Genomic DNA, 17597 nt, shown 5'->3' with positions numbered 1-17597 from the left:
CGGGGGCGATAAGGCGAGGACGCCTGGCAGGGCGCAGGTAGCTGGCAGGACTGTTACTCATTTATTAGAGATCGTTGTTTGCCTTGTCGTAAGGTTTCTCCTCTCCTCTGCTTTCCCAGCCCAGGTGCACTGCAGCTCTTCTGGGTCGCATGTGATTCTGGGCTCGCATCCCTGCGCCGAGGCCTGGGGAAGGGTCCCCGCAGCTCCTGGGGTGGCCCTGGTCCCGCAGGCGGGATGGAGAGGTGTTGGCGTGGGGCTGGTCACAACGCTTTCAGGTGCTTTCATACTCCAGATGTGACCCTGCCGCTTGCTTTGCCCAGACAGCTTGGTGGGTTTGCCTGGTACCAGACATGGTGCCACCAAAGCAACTTGTTTCTCGTTGACCTCCATCCCCGCTCACCTGCCTGGCATCGCCTTGCGAGGCTCATCGCTCACGGGGAGCCCCGCGGTCCACACAGGGCTTGCGCTGGGAGCGGGAGTTACTTGGAGGGAGGATGCTCTGGGTCACTGCCCTCTGCTCCCCTGGGAGCTCAGCCCCGCGGGCAGCACCCTGCCTGCATCTGGAGATGGGTGCTCTGTGCTGGGCCGGCGCCTGGCGGGGAGCAAGGGGGGACATCTCCCCTCTGCCGCATTCCCGGGATGTTCTGGGGCAGCAGCCAGTGCAGGCGTGAGGTCTGAACCCCTGTGAAGGAAACAAGGGTTTAACGCAGACTCCGAGACTATGGCTGGACCCCACAGCCAGCCCCTCGCTTCTCCTTTTCAGCCCCAAAGCCCTTTTCGCTTTCGTTTCACTTCAGTTTTACCTCCTCTCTGCCTGAGACCTGGCGAGGTATTTGTTTTGGGGAAACCGTCTGCAGCAAGCGTGTTTGAACAGCTTCTCTACAGGGCCAGGTATTTGGTTTCTATATATCTATTAAAAAAAAACAACCCTAAGCAAACATACAGGTGCTGGTTGCTCGTGAGGAGCTCTCCTGCTTGGAGATATCCGGTCGTCTCCTTCCTCCTTAGCGCCTGTGAAATGAACCGGTGGCTTTGCTTGATGCAGTGGGGAGGGGCGGGGGGTTATTCGGGAGGGATCGGGTGCGTGAAGGCGAGAGCTGAGGTAGATGCTGAGCTTTGAGGCAGCTTGGGATGAAAGAGAAGCTGGAATCTCATGGAAAAACACTGGGGGGGAAAACTATTCTTGCTTGAAAAGACTTGATGAAGATGCCAGGTGGCTCCTGTATGGGTTTTCCTTCTCCCCGCATCACTTTATGCCTGAAGCATCCTTCCCCATGCCTCAGTACTCATCATTTCAGGAGACGCAAAACTTTGGGGACAAGCATCTTGCATCGCAGGTGACAGCCAGCTGTGTTTTTGGGGAGGAGTGGAGCCCTTGGGCTCCCCGGAAGCTCCCCTGCCACCCGTCCTGCTGCGGCCGCTCTGGGGAGTGGGGCTTGGGGTACCCCAGCGTGCCAAAAGACACATGGAGGGGCTTGGGCCTGAGCCCCGCTCTCTGCTTTTGGGGGTAAATGTGCCTGCTTTTTGGGTGTGAAAATGCAACGGGGGATCAGCTGGCTCCACTGAAGTGGATCCTGTGGTCAGGGGGAGCTGCACGAGGGGATGGCTGGGAGCGGAGGAGGGAGGAGCGCAGAGCAGACCTGGAGGTAAGTGAGCCTCGAGCAACTGAACCAAGCGACTGCCACTGCTGTGACAGAGCCAGCGCTGCGCCGGGGGATGCTGGGGTTCATCGCTCCACTCAGACTCTCCTCCTGGCCCTGTGCTGGCTGCAGGCTTGATGTCTTGTGCTGTGTCTCAGTTTTCCCTTTGGCAAACGAGGGTTTGCTTTTCCCTGACGCCATTCCCGAGCTGAAGCCGTGACCGGTCAAGCATCCATGCGTGTGCGCGGTCAGGTCCTTCCCAAGCCCGCTTGCCCGTGAGGTGCTGGGGACAGTGGGAGCGTCTGACCCAGTGCTCTCTGTTTCAGGAGGGTTTGGCAGCCGGCCGTGTCCCGGGGAACTGGGGAGCTCATCCTGAGGATCGGCTGTGCTGGCCCGGCGGCAGCGGGCTGGGCGGCCGCCCTCGCTGAGGGAGTGGGAAGATGAGTGGAAGCACGGCCCATCTCCTGACGGCTCTCTTCATGGTGGCGGCAATGGGCTACCCGTCACGGCGGTCTGCCACCGACCTTGATGCCACCCCTAGGACAACGGTCACCTTTGACGGTAAGGGGCTGCGGGTCTTGGTGGTGGCAGTGAGGTTTGGGATCTTGCTGGCACCGAGTTCGGTGCATTGTGACTGTGTCCAGCCTTCACCAACCCCCTGGAGTGGAGGGGCTCAGCATGGGCGGGGTGGGGGGTGGCTACAGGGGGACCTCCGGTCCCTTGGATTCTGGAAATAAGAGCCCACATGGCTATCTGGCCTTGGGTGCCTGGAGTTGATGTGCCCTGAGGGATGGAGCAGGGCAAAGGCATCTCTCCAAAAGCTAGGGGAGCCTGCCTTGGCCAGCCCCTGGCCCTGCCCAGCAGCCCTTGGAGCGTGTCCTGAGCCAGGCATCACACCCAGGCTGGGCTCCCATGGCCCAAATAGTCAGCAGGGAGCTTTCCTGATCATTTTCTCTAATTGCCACTGGGCTCTTGGCCTCCAGCCTCTGTGATGTCAGACAGCCCCACAGTGTCATCGTGCCTTGGGCATCCACACAACTTCATTGACCTCGTTAGTGAAGCAGTCAATGGCAGGAGAGGGTTTCATTTGCAGCTGGGGTGCCCTTTGCCTTCTTTTGAAGGGGTCATTCCCTCCCCAGCTGCCTCCAGGGTCCCAAGCCCCATGGGACTTTCTCCTCCTGCGGCAGGAGAGTCCGAGCCTTGAGGTCCCTCTGGCCAGGCCCAAGTCCATCCTCACCCTTCTCAGCACCCCAGACTGGATGGTTTCTCTGGCTCGGTGGGCAGGGAGCGCCCAGCCTCGCTGCAGAAGCCCTCCCTTTGCACGGCAGTTTTGGTTCAAGTTTTTTTGCATCCTTCCTTTGGGCTGGCTGAATTTGGTTTGGAGCTGTGGTCACTGCCGGCGTGTTCTCACTTCCTCCAGTGGTTCCCCAAACAGCGTGGCAGGTCCATGCTGGGCATTGACGTCACAGCTCTCACCCTTGAGCTGCCGTTTTAATTAGCGAGGAGAAATCTCTGTGAGCCTGAGTCCAATTAGTGCCTTTTGCCTCCTACCAAACCTCCCCTCTTCCTTTCCTCCTGCCGTAACCGCTGGCACCTGGCACTGTCTACCTGATAGTCTCGGCGCGTGCCTTCCGCTCCCAGCTCCATCTTTTGTCTTTTCCCGGTGGCTCGCGCCGTGCCTGCCCCAGGGTCCCACCTCAGCCCCCTCTTCCCTTTGCAGAGCTGTCGGGCGTCCGGCGCTTCAGCGCGCGCACCCTCAACTACAGCACCCTGCTGCTGGAGGACGACCGGGGCATCCTCTACGTGGGCGCCAGGGGAGCCATCTTCGCCCTCAACTCCAGCGACGTGACCGACGGCTCCCACCGCACGGTGAGCCCGGCCTCTGCCCGCTGGTTGTCCTCTCCTGTCTGCGCTGCCCGGTCCCTGCCCGAATTGTGGCCACCCTATCCCTGCTCATTCTTCCGCTCACCATCTCAGGTCTTGCCTGGGTGCTGTCCCCAGGTCTGTCCCCAGGTCCCCTGCAGAACCCTGGAATAGGAGGGGAAGAGCACCCCTTTGCTCCCTCCTTGGGAAGGACACCCCAAAATCCTCCAGGCTCTTGTGGGTGCTCTGGAATTTCTACCTGCAGGTTGGGGTGTGGGACCGCTCTCACCCCAGGCAGGGTGCTGTCTCATGCTCTGAGCAGCTGTCCCCTCTCTAAATAAAAGAGAGGATTTTAGCATTTCTGAGGGCTCTGGCAGAGGCTGGAGCCTGCAGTGACCGCGGGAACCACGCGGTGATGGGGGGTCACACAGTGGCAGTCCCTTTTCCCCTTGCAGATCCACTGGGAAGCCTCCCCAGAGAAGCAGATGGACTGCCTGCAGAAAGGCAAAAACAACAAGGTAGGGCCGGTGGGTGGGCGCCTGCTGCGGGGGGGCCGCTGCCGCTTCCCCAGCCTTGTGACGCCTGCTTTCCCCCGCTGCAGACCGAGTGCTTCAACCACGTGCGGTTTCTGCAGAGGCTGAACAGCACCCACCTGTACGCCTGCGGGACCTACGCCTTCCACCCGCTCTGCGCCGCCATCGTGAGTACCGCTTGGCCACACGGCCGTCACGTGGCCCGTGCCACCGTGTCACCCCACGGTGGTGCAGCCCACATTCTCTCCCACCATCTCCACCCGCAGCCCCGCTCCCTTTCTGCCCCTGGGCTTGGGGGGCAGGTGAGTGATGCCCAGGCTGGGGTGGGTCGGTTTGGGAATGCAGCCACCGTGACTGAGACACCCAAAGTCCCCACCTCGGCGCTGAGGTTGGACTTTGACCCCATAGCGAGATGGCTGGGGGTGGATCGGTGCTGTGGGGGGGACACATGGGGCTGAGCGGGGCTGGCAGGGTGGGACGTGCCAGCACTGGAGCTGGTCCCCAGCGGACTGGCTGGTGGCTGGTGGCAAGCGTGCCCAGGGAGGGTGACGGTGGCAGAGAGGGTGACGGTGGCAGGGCTGACTCTGTGGCCCCTCCCCAGGGATTTCCTGGGCCAGGCCGGGGGTCCCAGCATGGCCGTGACTCATGGCTGAGCAGCCGGAGGCAGCCACCTCCCCTGGCAGTGGGACTTTCACCCCCGTGCAGTGGCTCCTTGGTGACTTGGCCGCCCTTTGCCCACCTCCCTCCTTGAGCTGGGGGGGGCAAGGGGGCCTGGGGCCATGTCCCCAGCCTGGCCAGGGAGCCCTGAAGGGGCCGTTCCTGTTCCCACGGTCGTGCTGCCGGTCCGGTTTGGCCATCGCATGCCCTGGGAGTCAGGCGGAGGAGCTGCCGAGCTGGAAGGGCCCCGTCATTATTTGACGCTCTTTGAACTGCAAACCCCAAAGAAAATAACTCCTGCTGTGACGAGGACGTCACCTGGGGGGACCCAGCCCAGCTGGGCAGCGTCTGCCAGCTGGGCACAGCCCGGAACATCGGCTGCGCTGGCCAGCTCCTGCTGGGTCCCCATGCATTGCCAAAGTGGGGTACTGGGGCTGCCTTTCCCCCCTGAGCCCTCTCCCCACTCTTGGATGGGGGCTCTGGCTGCCCCTGGGCGTTCTGACCAGCTGGAGGGTGCCGGGGGGATTTGTCTTGCCCAGACAAGGGCACGGCCGTGGGCATCGCTTTGTCCCTGTTGCAGCCTCTGCAGAGAGCCTGGGGCTGGCAGGCGAGGCGGGCCTGTCCCCTCCTGCCTAACCTGGTTCCCTGTCCCCCTCAAGGATGCCAACAGGTTCACATTGCCGTCTCACTTTGAGGAAGGCAAGGAGAAGTGCCCGTATGATCCTGCCCGTGGCTACACTGGCCTCATCGTGGGTAAGCGGCACCGTTCCCAGGGCTGGCGGGGACACGCGGGATGCCACCGACCCTGGCCCGATCCCCAACGCCCCCCGGGGGGTCCCCAGCCAAGTGGGCTCTGTGTGCGGGGGCGTCAGCAAGCCAGGACTTGGTCCTCCTCCTCCTCCTCTGCCTGGGGCAGGGGGATGCTGGTGGCTTTTGGGGCTGCCCCCAGGGTGAGGGGCCATGCTGACGAGTGCCTGCCCTGCCTAGACGGTGGCTTGTACACGGCCACGCGTTACGAGTTTCGGAGCCTCCCTGACATCCGGAGGAACCTGCACCAGCGGCCGCTGAAGACAGAGGAGTCGCCGCTGCACTGGCTGAACGGTGAGACATCCCCGTCCCTTCCCTGGGACCGGTGTCACGGGCTGAGGGACACCGTGCATCGCCTCGGGGAGCGTGGAGCAGGGTGGGTGGTGGCCCTAGGGTCCTGTGTGGTTTGTCTTGAGAGGAGACCGAGGCAGGGAGGGATCCCCTGTCCCATGGTGTGTCCCCAATCTCCACCTCTCGCTCTGTGTCCCCCAGATGCCGAGTTCGTGTCCTCTGTGCTGGTCCGGGAGAGCAAGGACAGCCCCGTGGGCGACGATGACAAAATCTACTACTTCTTCACGGAGCGGGCGGGTGAGGAGACCACGTCTTTCTTCGACAAGAGCCAGGTGGCCCGAGTGGCCCGGGTGGCCCGTGTCTGCAAGGTAGGCATGTCCCCAGCCACGGGGAGCCAAGCGCTGCTCCTCCTGGTGCACGACCTGCGTGCCTGCACCTTGGGGGAAACTGAGGCACAGGCAGAGGAGGGGACTCCTACCCCACCAGCCTGTGCAGAAACGCTCCCTGCACCCTCCCAGAGCGACGTGGGGGGGAAGAAGATCCTGCAGCGCAAGTGGACATCTTTCATGAAGGCGCGCCTGGTCTGCTATATCCCCTACTACGAGGTGCTGCGCAGCGTCTGCAGCCTGGACGGGGGCAGCTGGGCCAGCACCGTCTTCTACGCCGCCTTCGTCCTCTCGGCACAGTGGTGAGCAGGGCAGCGGCTAGAACGGCTGGGGCTAAAAGTCTGCGGCACGGGGGAGCCCAGAGATGCTCGAGGGGAGGCGCAGGCAGGCGCTGAGCACCTGGGGGTGCATCGGTGGGGAGCATCCACGTGTCTGCCCGGGCTCAGGCGGGGCTCTGCCCCCCAGGAGGACCATGGAGGCCTCAGCTGTGTGCCGCTACAGCATCTCGGCGGTGCAGCGTGTCTTCGAGGGCCCCTACATGGAGTACCAGGATTCGGCTCGCAAGTGGTCCCGCTACGACGGTGCGGTGCCCGAGCCCCGGCCTGGCTCCGTGAGTGCCCAGGGGTGTGGATCAGGGGCGCGTGGGCTGGCCACATCCCCCCCTGACCCCTGTCTCCCCCGGGCAGTGCATCACGGACCACTCCCGCAGGAGGGGCTACAACTCCTCGCAGGACCTGCCCAACAGTGTCCTGGACTTTGTCAAGCTGCACCCGCTCATGTTTGAGGAGGTGAAGCCGGCTGGCGGGGAGCCGCTGCTGGTGAAGAAGAACGTGGTGTACAGCCAGCTGGCCGTGGACAGGGTGCGGGCCCTGGACGGCCGCTCCTACGATGTGCTTTTCATGGGGACGGGTGAGTGCGGGGTGAGTTTGGTGGGTCTTGGCTGGGCAGGGGGCACACTGCGCCCTCCCTCGTGACACCCACCGCTGCTTTCCAGGGGATGGCTGGATCCACAAGGCCGTGGTGGTGGGCTCCGGCATCCACATCGTGGAGGAGGTGCAGGTGTTTAGGGACCTGCAGCCCGTGGAGAGCTTGGTGATCTCCCACAGCCAGGTGAGGAGTGGAAGAAGTAGGGGGACACCAAGTACAGGGCATGTTTGTGCCCCTTCCCCGCCTACCCCCACCAAGGGAGAGTTGTGCTGTGGGGCTTGGGGGGATCTCTGGGCACCCCACAGCCCATCCGCACCACGCCAGGGCGGTGCTGAGCCAGCCCTTTCCCCCCCAGAGGAGCCTGTACGTGGGAGCAGCCAGCGGGATCCTGCAGGTGCCCCTGGCCTCCTGCGCCAAGTACGCCTCCTGCTACGACTGCGTCCTTGCCCGGGACCCCTACTGCGCCTGGGATGGCAGGGCCTGCCGTGCCACCGCCACCGCAGACAGGTAGGGACGGGCCGCCTGTCCCCGGTGGGGTCCCCGCGAGGTTCCACCTGCCCTGTCCCCTACTGTTGCACATCACCCGGTGGCACAGTTGCCCCCGTGCCACCCCTGAGGGTCTGGCATCCAGCGGTAGGTCTGCCGGTGGCTGTGACCCCGTAAGGGTGGGCTCAGGTGGGGTTGTACAGCTGAAGCCCCCGCCATGTCTTGCAGCCCAGGGCTGGTGCAGGACATTCAGAGTGGCAACGAGGGATGCCGGAGCAGCTCCGGGCGGGGTGAGTCTGCGCGACCATGGGGGATGCTGGTGTCCCTTAGGGTGGCCGGCACGGGTGCAAGGCACTGTGTGTCCCCCGCAGGCTCCCTGCCGCGGAAGAACCGGACGGTGCTTCAAGGGGATGACGTGCTGCTGCCCTGCGACCAGCGCTCCAACCTGGCACGGGCCGTCTGGCTGCTGAACGGCAGCGAGGCGCTGGGCGCGGGGCAGGACCGGCTGCGCGTGGGGGTGGACGGGCTGCTGGTGACGGACACGCAGCCCCAGCACAGCGGTGATTACCGCTGCTACGGGGAGGAGCGGGGTCTCCGGATGCTGCTGGCCGCCTACAGCCTCACCGTGCTGCCTGAGCTGCCCCGCAGCCCCACGGCCGCCCCTCGGCCCCACGCTGCCAGCCAGGCGGCCGGTGACGTGAAGGTGGCTTACATCTCTGCCATCGTCACCTTAGTGGCGCTGTGCGCCGTGCTCACTGCCGTCCTCCTCTACGTGTCCTGCCTGGAGAAGCGCAAGGGCAAGTACGTCCTGGGGGAGCCGCGGCCAGCCAGCGTGGAGCTGCAGACCGTCTCAGCCAACTGCCTGCGCAAGGGTCGCCGGGAGGATGAGGAGGAGGAGGAAGAGCTCGCCTACCCCGATGGCTGCCTGCGGATCATCCCCGGCGAGGCGCCCACGGCTGCCACCTCCCCGGTCAAGGAGCTGCCAGCTTCCGCAGTGCCCCCGCTGCCGCCGCCGCCGCCGCTACCGGCTGAGCTCACCAACGGCGTGGGGGCTCTGCCCAACGTCCTCCGCAAGATGAACGGCAACAGCTACATGCTGCTGCAGCAGCAGGAGGAGCCGCTGGCCTCCCCGCTCTACAGCGCGTCCTTCACCGAGGAGCTCAGCAAGATCCTGGAGAAGCGGAAACACACGCAGCTAGTGGAGAAGCTGGACGAGAGCTCCGTGTAGGGGCCGGGGGGGGGGGTCCTGCCAGCGGGACCCTCCTCCCCTCTGCCCCCTTCTCCCACCCCCTGCCAACAGTGTTACAAGACTCAAGCGAAACTACCTCCTGGATGGCAAGAGCAGGGCCAGGCCCGGGCTCAGCCATTCCTTTGGCTTTTCACTCACTTTTGAGACTCACTGTACAGAAAAAAAGAAAAGAAAAAGAATCTATTTAAATTTGGGAGCTCTATTTATGTATAAAAACCCACCAATGGCGGCCAAGAGCTGGAGGCAGGAGCTGGCGCCCGACTGAAGGTGGACACTGTGGGGAGGGACAGGTTCTGTCTGTCTGTCCGTCCAGGCGTGAGAGACGCTGTTGCGGATGCGCGGACTCAGCCTGTCCTGCTGGACGTCCCTCGGTGCACGGGAGCCGGACAGCTGCTGAGAGGTGGGTGTGAGGAGCAGGGATGGGGGCTGCCCCGAGGTGCCCATGCCTCGCAGAGTGCGGGGTCCCTTCCCAGCGTGGGGCTGGGAGGATTTACCCCCAGCTGCCCACTCACGGGCAGGAGAGGGGCTGCAGATACATCTCACGTTGCGGGGAGCAGCTGCCTGCTCTCTAATGTCTGATCCTCCAGGGTTTCCCCTCTGGGAGAGGACGGTTCGGCGAGGGATGGAGCTGGGGCGAGGAGCCGATGTCCAAACGCCCCAGAGCGGCTGGTGGAGCGGCGTGTGCCTGCTGTGAGGAGGCCCCAGGTGAAATGCAGAGCTGGGTGCCCTGGGGAGGTGGCGTCCCCAGGGCCTCCAACCTTGACAGGGCTCTGCTCTGTCTCCCCAGGGTGCTGCAGGGGAAGAGCGGAATGCAGCAGCAGGCTGCAGCGTGCATTGGCGGCAGGACTGGCAGCCACCGCCGTGCCCTGCAGCGTGGCAAGGGACCAGCGCAGCACCCACGTGCCCCCGACATCCAGAGTGCCCCCACAGCCCTTGGCACCACATTCCTGCCCTCCTGCGTGGTGCTGTTGGAGAACTGGGGTTCAGGCACAGCCCTGTCCCCCATGGGACAACATGTGGGAGGAGAAATGTCCTCGCACAGCAAGGAGGAGGAGCCTGGACCATGGCCTGCCTCCCTCTGGAACCTCCTGCTCTTCATGGCACTTTCCAGGGGCAGCCACTGTCCCTAAATCCCCCCAACTACCTCTGCTCCTGCCGCCTCCTGGGGGAACCTGAGGGACTTGGAGTGACAAGAGCGTCTCATGCCCTTGGGACAGGGCAATGACACCAGAGAAGCTGGGGAGGGACAGACTTGCTGGGGGGTGTGTGTCCCCACCATGTTCCTCACCAGCAGCTCCAGGATCAGGACTTTGCCTGGAGCTCAGCCTTGCAGGGGGAGCGGAAGGGGGTGGCAGCCCCTGGGGTCCCTAACGGGCTGGATCCCAACCTTCCTGCCCCCGAAGAGCGAGGCTTAGTGGGAAGAGGCAAAAGCCAGACACCTGGGCTCTCTCATCCTGTCCCCACCCTCATTTTTGCTGCAGAGTGGGGGATGAGCCACCCCCAAACACCGCCACCCTGCAACAAGGGGCATCACCCTCTTGTGCCTGGCACCCCTCATGCACAGCTCCACATGCCCCCCGGCAATAAACACGGCTCTGTCTGGATGTGGCATGGCAGCATCTCTGTGGGCAGGGGGAGGGCGAGAGAAGAGATGGATGCGGAGGCGCGGGGCGGAGGCTTTATTGGGGCTGCAGGCGCGGGCCCTGGACGGTGAGGGCGGAGGGTTTGTTGGTGAGGGGGTGCCACTGGCCCTGGATGCTGGGGTTGTCGGTGTGGAAGGGTTTGCGGATGCGGATGATGTCCAGGCCGGACTGGCCAGCCAGCTTGGTGGCCAGCTGCACGATCTCCTCGCTTGTCTTGCTGGCGATGAGCTCCTCCCGCACTGTCCCGTTCACTGCAGCAAAGTGGGCACGGGTCAGGCCAGGGTCCCTCCCACTTCACAGTCCCCCGCCCCAGGGGCCGGCTGCTGCTTCCCTGTCCCGCAGGGCAGCTGGCCCCAGCACCGTCTGTAACTGGGCAGAGGCAGCGCAGAGCTGGGGCAGGGCAGGGAGAGCCCCATCCCCATCCTACCCCCTCCCCAGCCCCATCCTGTGCCCCTCAACCCCCCCACCCTCCCCCTGCACTCACAGTACTCGGCCACCAGCGTCGGGGCCAGGCCGGGGCGAGGGCTGACGTAGAGGACGACGTCGGGGTGTCGCCGAGCAAAGTCCAGCGCCGCCTCCTCCACGAACTGCCTGGGGGGGGGGGTGGCCATCAGCCCCGCAGGGTCAGAGGGCAGAGGTCACTGTAGCCCCTGCCCATGGGAGGGGTCACAGTGCAGGGGTCAGGGGTGTGCCACCTGCAGGTCAGAGGTCATCGCCCAGCCTGCGCCAAGGGGTCAAAGGTCAGGGGTCAGCAGTGCCACCTATTAGTCCCTCCGCCATTGTGCAAGAGGTCGGAGGTCACAGCCCCCCCCCACCTCTGTGGGTCAGAGGTCAGCAGCACCTTCTGCCTTCCCTATACACACAGGTCAGAGGTCACCACAGCTTCTCGTAAGCCCCTCCCTCTCACGTCAGAGGTCAGGGGTCACCAGGCCTCCCCGCCACCCCCCATTCCCAGGCGGTCAGGGTCAGGGCGCCTCTGACGGTACCTGGCTCCGCGGGCATCGCCCGCCGTGGGGCTGAAGAGGAGCTGAAGGCGCTGGAGCTGCCGCACGTAGCGGCCCACGCCGTTGTGCAAGACAGCGGCCAGGAACCGGCTGGGCGACCCGCGGCCCGTCATGGCGCCGGCCTCCCCCGGAACCGGAACCGCGCGGGGAGGGGAGAAGGGGGGAAGATAACCAACTTCCTGTCTGTCCCGGAAGTGACGCGCTGAGCGCGGCGGCGGGGTCAGGCAATGGCGGCGCCCGTGCAGCTCCACGTGAGGGCGGCGGCCTGAGCGGCCCCGGGCCGGGGGGACCGGCGGCACCGAGGGGGCCGGGCGGCCGCCGCCCATGCGGATCGGCAGCGGCGCGGGCGGGTGGCGGGGCGGCCCGGGCGGAGGCGGGCGCGGGCGGGATGGCGGCGGTGCCCCTGCGGCCCTGCAGAGCCGCCGGCCGCCTCCTGCCGCTGCTGTGCGGGGGGGTGAGGAGCAAGGGAGCCTGCCTGAGCCCCGGGGTGTCGGGCCGCCTCACCCAGCGGCGCTACAAGAAGGATGTGCTGCCCTCCCCCGAGGGGCCCGTGCCCGCCGTCTCCATCACCGAGATCCGGCAGTACCTGCGGGCCCAGGGCATCCCCTTCCACGACGGCTACAGCTGCCTCCACACCCCCAGCCTCTTCACCGGTGGCCGGGAGGACCAGCCGCCGCCGTCAGCTGCCAGCGCCCCTTACACGCTTTTCATTGACAAGACCACGGGCAGCTTCCTGTGCACGGCCACCCTGGCCGAGGGCACCTGGCAGGACTTCCAGGCCAACGTGGAGCTGCGGCACCGCGGTGTTCCCCCCGCCAGCTCGGAGGAACCGGAGGGGGACGTGCGACGGGCTCGCGAGGATGCCCGCTGCATCTGGGACCGGGCGCTGCCGCTCTGGGAGCTGTTGGACGAGGATGAGACCAACGAGACCAAGGCCATGTTCGGCATCTCTCTGGTGACGGACGCCACCCTGAAACGCTTCGGGGTGCGTTACCTAAGAACTGCCAAGTCCCTTGTCTTCCCCTGGTTCAGCCCCCGCGATGCGACTCTGAAGGGCCTGAAGCTCCTAAAGGTGGAGAAGAAGGGAGATGCGATAGCTTACGTGGAAGAGACTTTACCCCGCTTCGATTCCTATCACAATCTGTTTGGGTTGCCCCTGATCGGCCGCCGAGACACGGAGCTGGTCTTAACCGGGTGGGAGCTGGACGCCCTGGCCCTGCACCAAGCTACGGGGGTGGCCAGCCTGGCCCTGCCGCGGGGGGCCACCTGCCTGCCCCCTGCCCTCCTCCCCTACCTGGAGCAGTTCCGGCGCATCACTCTGTGGCTGGGGGAGGACCTGCGCTCCTGGGAAGCTGCCAAGCTCTTCGCTCGCAAGCTGAGCCTCAAGCGCTGCTCCCTGGTGCGCCCCGGCGACCTCCAGCCCCGGCCCTTGGAGGCTCTGAACCAGGGCCTGAACCTCACCAAGATCCTGCGTGCCGCCCTGCCCGCCAGCCACAAATCCATTGTCTCCTTCCGGCAGCTGCGCGAGGAGGTGTTCGGGGAGCTGGTCAACACCGAGCAGGTGGCTGGCGTCAAGTGGGCGCGCTTCCCTGAGCTCAACAAGCTCCTCAAAGGGCACCGCAGAGGGGAGCTCACCATCTTCACAGGTGATGGGTGAATGGCTGGTGGACGGGGGGGAACAGAGGGCTCTTTGGTGGCTTCACTCTCCTGGGGGTGATGCCTCACAAGTCTTCCCGGTCCCTTTCTGCTCGTGGTTTTGGTTGAGCCAGTTGTGGGGGTGTATGAGAGGCTGGGGTGCGTTCCTGGGTACAGTGGGGCCAGATGTGCTAGTGTGTGGTGATGGGCTCCCTGCCTGGGGCAGCACAGGGACTCCTGGGGTGTGGCCCCCATGCTCCCACCCGCCACCTCCTGTCTGAGTCCTCCCTGTGCCTCCCCCCAGCTGCCCTGCCCAGCCCCGCACCCTGCAGGGACCTGCTGGGGGTGACACACTTGTGCCCAGACGCACAGCCTGGCGTGAGACTGTGCTTGTTTATGGTGGGAGTGCTGTGGATGGGCTGCTTTTAGTCCACTGCCTGGTGCTTCCACCTCTAAATAACCCCTCAGTGCGTTTAGGACAGGTCAGATCTTCTCCCCCAGCTAATTTGTCTGTCATCGTCCTTGTGCCAGGCCCGACGGGCAGCGGGAAGACAACCTTTATCAGCGAGTACGCACTGGACCTGTGCATGCAGGGGGTGTGCACGCTGTGGGGCAGCTTCGAGATCAACAACGTCCGCCTGGCCAAGATCATGCTGACGCAGTTTGCTGCCCAGCGCCTGGAGGACCAGCTGGAACTGTACGACGAGTGGGCTGATCGCTTTGAGGACCTCCCGCTCTACTTCATGACCTTCCATGGCCAGCAGAACATCAAGTATGGTTCCACACCTTCGTCCCTCGTGGCGTTTGCCCCTCACAGCGTGTGCTGTGGGGCCCTGGGGCTCGTCTCCCAGGGTGGGTTGTGGGTTGGGGGCTGGCAGGAGGTATGCTGGGGATGGTCAAGTCCCAGATTTGGCACATGGGGTCTGTGTGGCTCGACCGGATGCATCCCTGCTGTCACAGGGACTGTCACATGGGTGGGGGTGAAGGGAGAGGACCTGTCCCTTTGCTAGGTGGCTGCTCCAAAACCGGCCTCTGCCTCCGGCAGGATGTGTCCACTCACATCCTGTGCACCTGACAGCGCTGCCGTGTGCTGAGGAGGGGGGAACCTGGTGGTGACAATGGGCTGGGGGAATCATGGAAAGGTGGGAAGAGGCAGCAGCTGGGTCCTCCTGGTCCAACCACCCTTACCTATGGGGATGGGGCTGCCTCCATCCTGTGACAGAGGAGATGTGGAGGTGGGACGTGCGCAGGGCCTGGTCATCAGCAGCCAGCTGCCCTTGGCACCAGCCTGGTGCCTCCCCACTCTGCCTCTCCCCGACCGTGTGCCTGGCTTAGCGTCCCCGTCCTCGCCTCTGCTCGTGCCTGGGGTTGGTCCCGGCTGAGCTCTGTCTCCCCCTGCCCAGGACGGTGATTGACACCATGCAGCACGCTGTCTACATGTATGACATCACCCACGTGGTCGTCGACAACCTCCAGTTCATGATGGGACACGAGCACCTCTCCGTGGACAGGTAGCCCTTCTCCAAGCTGCCCCCTCCTTCCTCCGCCACCCTCATCGCTGGAGCTGGCCCTTTAGTCCCGTTTGGCAGCCCTGGTTTTTCTGAAGGGCAATGACTGCCCTGGGGAGGAGGCGGTGGGAAAGGGCGAGCTGGTTACCTGCGATCCCTGTTGCACCCCATCCCTTTGCCCATGTGGGCCTGGCTGCCCCACGGAGAGTGAACCCGGACCCCTGAGTGCTTCCTGCTGTGGAGCCGAACCTGTCCGCACCGCACTGCCCCCACCACCGGGCACTGCCAGCACCTGACCCCTTCCTTGCTGCCACCGCAGGCTCGCTGCCCAGGACTACATCGTCGGTGCCTTCCGCAAGTTCGCCACGGACAACACTTGCCACATCACGCTCGTCATCCACCCCCGCAAGGAGGATGACGAGAAGGAGCTGCAGACGGCCTCCATCTTCGGCTCCGCCAAGGTGAGCTGGGCTGGGGTGACCCTTCCCGTCCCTCGGGCACAGCGTGTTCCCAGGAAGGGGCTGGGATACGTTGGGCAGCCGACCCAGCTTCCACCAGCACCCCGAGTCATCGCTGGTGTTGTGAGGGGCAGGAGGTCCCCAGGACTCCTGTCACCTGCTGAAGATGGGTGCAGTTCCTATTTGGCCACCAAATTTGGTGGCCTATTTGGCCTTGGTAGGGAGATGCAGACAGGGAGCAAACCCTTTGCCAGCTAAAGCTCTGTTGGGGCTTTAGGTGCAGTTAATTAATGCTCATTGACTGTGAGTGGGGCGTAGTATGGATAATTAAAGAAGGAGCCGGGGAGGGTGCAGGGATGAGCTCTCCGAGTGCTCCAGCCTCTGCTGTGATGCTGTGGTAGGCAGGAGGTGCTCTGTGAGCGTGCATGGCCCTCCCATGCGCCCTCGTTTCCCCAAAGCGTGCTGTGGCTTCAGCTCAAGCCTGTCTGCCCGGCAGGTCGCGGGGGTCTCCCGGGGGCAGGTGAGGGCTTGGTGTCAGGGAGGTGCTGGGGTTGCTGTGTCCTGGGGTGGCTCAAAGGAGCCGGGCAGGCAGCCTCCGAGCGCCTCCGAGCCCTGTGGCTCCGGCTGCATCCCCAGCACCCTCCTGGAGGTGTTTCTCTCTCCCCAGGCCAGCCAGGAGGCCGACAACGTCCTCATCCTGCAGGACCGAAAGCTGATGACGGGGCCGGGGAAGCGCTACCTGCAGGTGTCCAAGAACCGCTTTGATGGGGACGTGGGCGTCTTCCCCCTGGAGTTCAGCAAGGCCTCACTCACCTTCTCATCCTCTGGCAAAAGCAAGGTCAAGCTGAAGAAGATGAAGGAGGATAAGGCTCCTGTAGCCAAGAAAGCTCTGGAGGGAGGCTCGGGATCCTCCAAGAAGCCGTGAGCCCAGCAGGTCTCTTCCTTGGTCGGTCAGGAGGGACGGGGACTGGTGCTGGGAGCTCAGGGCTGGGGTGTGCCAGCTCCTCGCCCTTGGGAGCAGCAGCCCTTTCACCTCCTGCACGAAGAAGCCTCTTGGCCACCAAGAGGGTGTCACTGAGACATGTGAGGCCACTGTGAGAGGAGGAGTGAAGAAGAGCGGCCAGGGGACGGTGCTTTGGCAAACGCTGGCTGCTCCGTACTGGTGCTGAGTGCTGGGAGCACGGCGGGGTGCGGGGTCAGCCGTCGGCTGGGCGATGGGGGAGTAGCCTGCAGCTCCGCGACTTTGGGATCTCTGGACCTGGGGGAGGTCGTTAATTTGTGGCTAAAATGGAGCTGAATCCTGGGCTGTCGCTGGGGAGAGGGACTGTGCAGGGGGACACATATCTCCCTGTCACGGGTGGGCATCTGGGCTCGGTGCAGCCAACCCGGGGAAAGTGATGGGGGAGGCGTGGGAGGTTGTGGATGGCTCCTGCCCCGGAGCTGTGCGCTTGCTCTGGGACGGGGTGGGGAGCTGGACCCCCAGGGCGTCACTGCTCACGGCATCTCTGAAGGCAGTGCTGGCGTCCCGCTCGCTGGCTCTGCCCGCTGGGCTGGCGCCTGACCCAGCCCCCTTTGCTCAGGGTCTCCCCCGGCCCCTTTCTCCGAGGGGCATCACCAGCAGTAAAACCTTTTGGGGGAGCAGCCCTGCCTTGCTCTGCTGGGCTGGGGGGGCGGCCACCCCCATGCCCTCTGGGCTGCAGGGCGGTGAATACTGTGACCTGGCCGTGGTAGGACCAGTCCACAGCCGGATCTGGGTCTAATCCTTTTTTTTTTTTTTTTTTTTTTTTTTTTTATTCCCCCCTTTCCTAGTTTTATTAAAGGAGAAATGAGTGCTGTTCCTGTGCTGCTGTCCCTGTGACTGGGGGACCCTGGGGCTGAGGGGGGTGGATCCCAAACCCCTGAGAACTGGAGGGGTTTGGTGCCAGAGCCGGTCCTGGCTGCGCAGAGCATCCCGCCCCGTCCCGGGCGCAGGGGTTATTACCAGCCTCCGTGCCGGGCATAGTTTTAACCTGAGCCATAATGAGGGGCCGGGGCGGGCGGGCGGTACACACCCAGCCCCGGGTTTCCGGGGTGCCCTGGCTCTCCGGGGCCGGGAGAGCACCCTTGGGTGCTGCCAGCGCAGGTGTGAGCCCCCTGCCCAGAGTGGGCCGGGGGCGATGGCGGAGCAGGGTCCTGGGGACACAGAGGTAAAGGGGGGAGGGATGGCGGGGGGAGCCTGGCCCCCAGCACAGCTGGGTCAGGGTTTGCGTGGAGGCGTGGGTGGGGGCTGTGTGCGTCCCCTCTCGGCCCAACGGCCCCCATTTCCCCCCCAGTCTAGCCCAGTGTGGGTCCTGTCACAGGGCTGTGGGGTGGAAGTGGGGCAGTGGGAAAGCCCAGGCCCCCCCTCTCCCACCCATCCCTCCTTGGTGTTGGGAGGGGGCGATGGAGCTGAGCCTGGGTGGGGGGCCCTGGCTCCCCCGTGGGGCAGGTGCACACCCGCTGCGAGTGGGCTGCGAGTGGGTTGATGTGGG

The 17597-nt window shown here is 64.6% G+C and overlaps 3 protein-coding genes across 5 annotated transcripts; 2 read left to right on the top strand and 1 right to left on the bottom strand.

Moving 5' to 3' along the window:
• Positions 1–846: 846 nt before the first annotated feature.
• On the top strand, positions 847–10443 carry SEMA4G (semaphorin 4G). 3 transcript variants are annotated; one of them, XR_015259059.1, is made up of 16 exons: positions 847–891; positions 1967–2201; positions 3361–3509; positions 3959–4021; positions 4105–4203; positions 5353–5446; positions 5681–5794; positions 5993–6159; positions 6310–6479; positions 6643–6787; positions 6864–7086; positions 7172–7287; positions 7460–7611; positions 7819–7880; positions 7962–9239; positions 9427–10443. XR_015259059.1 is itself a non-coding variant. In XM_086752093.1 (15 exons), the coding sequence occupies exons 2-15, from the start codon at positions 2081–2083 to the stop codon at positions 8816–8818; spliced, it is 2532 nt and encodes an 843-aa protein (XP_086608219.1). In that variant the 5' UTR covers positions 847–891; positions 1967–2080; the 3' UTR covers positions 8819–10443. The 3 variants fall into 3 exon arrangements, 1 of the variants encoding a protein (XP_086608219.1); XR_015259058.1 differs by having other exon boundaries at positions 7962–9544; positions 9627–10443; XM_086752093.1 differs by having other exon boundaries at positions 7962–10443.
• A 60-nt stretch (positions 10444–10503) lies between these two features.
• MRPL43 (mitochondrial ribosomal protein L43) lies at positions 10504–11630 on the bottom strand. The gene is made up of 3 exons (XM_086752103.1): positions 11469–11630; positions 10967–11073; positions 10504–10733 (listed from the first exon to the last, which is right to left on the bottom strand). Exons 1-3 carry the CDS (start codon positions 11597–11599, stop codon positions 10519–10521), a joined length of 453 nt encoding a protein of 150 aa, XP_086608229.1. The 5' UTR covers positions 11600–11630; the 3' UTR covers positions 10504–10518.
• Positions 11631–11739: 109 nt separating this feature from the next.
• TWNK (twinkle mtDNA helicase) lies at positions 11740–16922 on the top strand. The gene is made up of 5 exons (XM_086752094.1): positions 11740–13132; positions 13653–13893; positions 14525–14632; positions 14949–15090; positions 15755–16922. The coding sequence occupies exons 1-5, from the start codon at positions 11875–11877 to the stop codon at positions 16010–16012; spliced, it is 2007 nt and encodes a 668-aa protein (XP_086608220.1). The 5' UTR covers positions 11740–11874; the 3' UTR covers positions 16013–16922.
• The last annotated feature ends 675 nt before the right edge of the window (positions 16923–17597 follow it).

This window comes from Chlamydotis macqueenii, chromosome 7 (assembly GCF_036417535.1).
Source record: "Chlamydotis macqueenii isolate bChlMac1 chromosome 7, bChlMac1.mat, whole genome shotgun sequence".
NCBI lineage: Eukaryota > Metazoa > Chordata > Aves > Otidiformes > Otididae > Chlamydotis > Chlamydotis macqueenii.
Note: the sequence above shows the minus strand (reverse complement) of the source record. Positions and strands in the feature narration are given on the sequence as shown.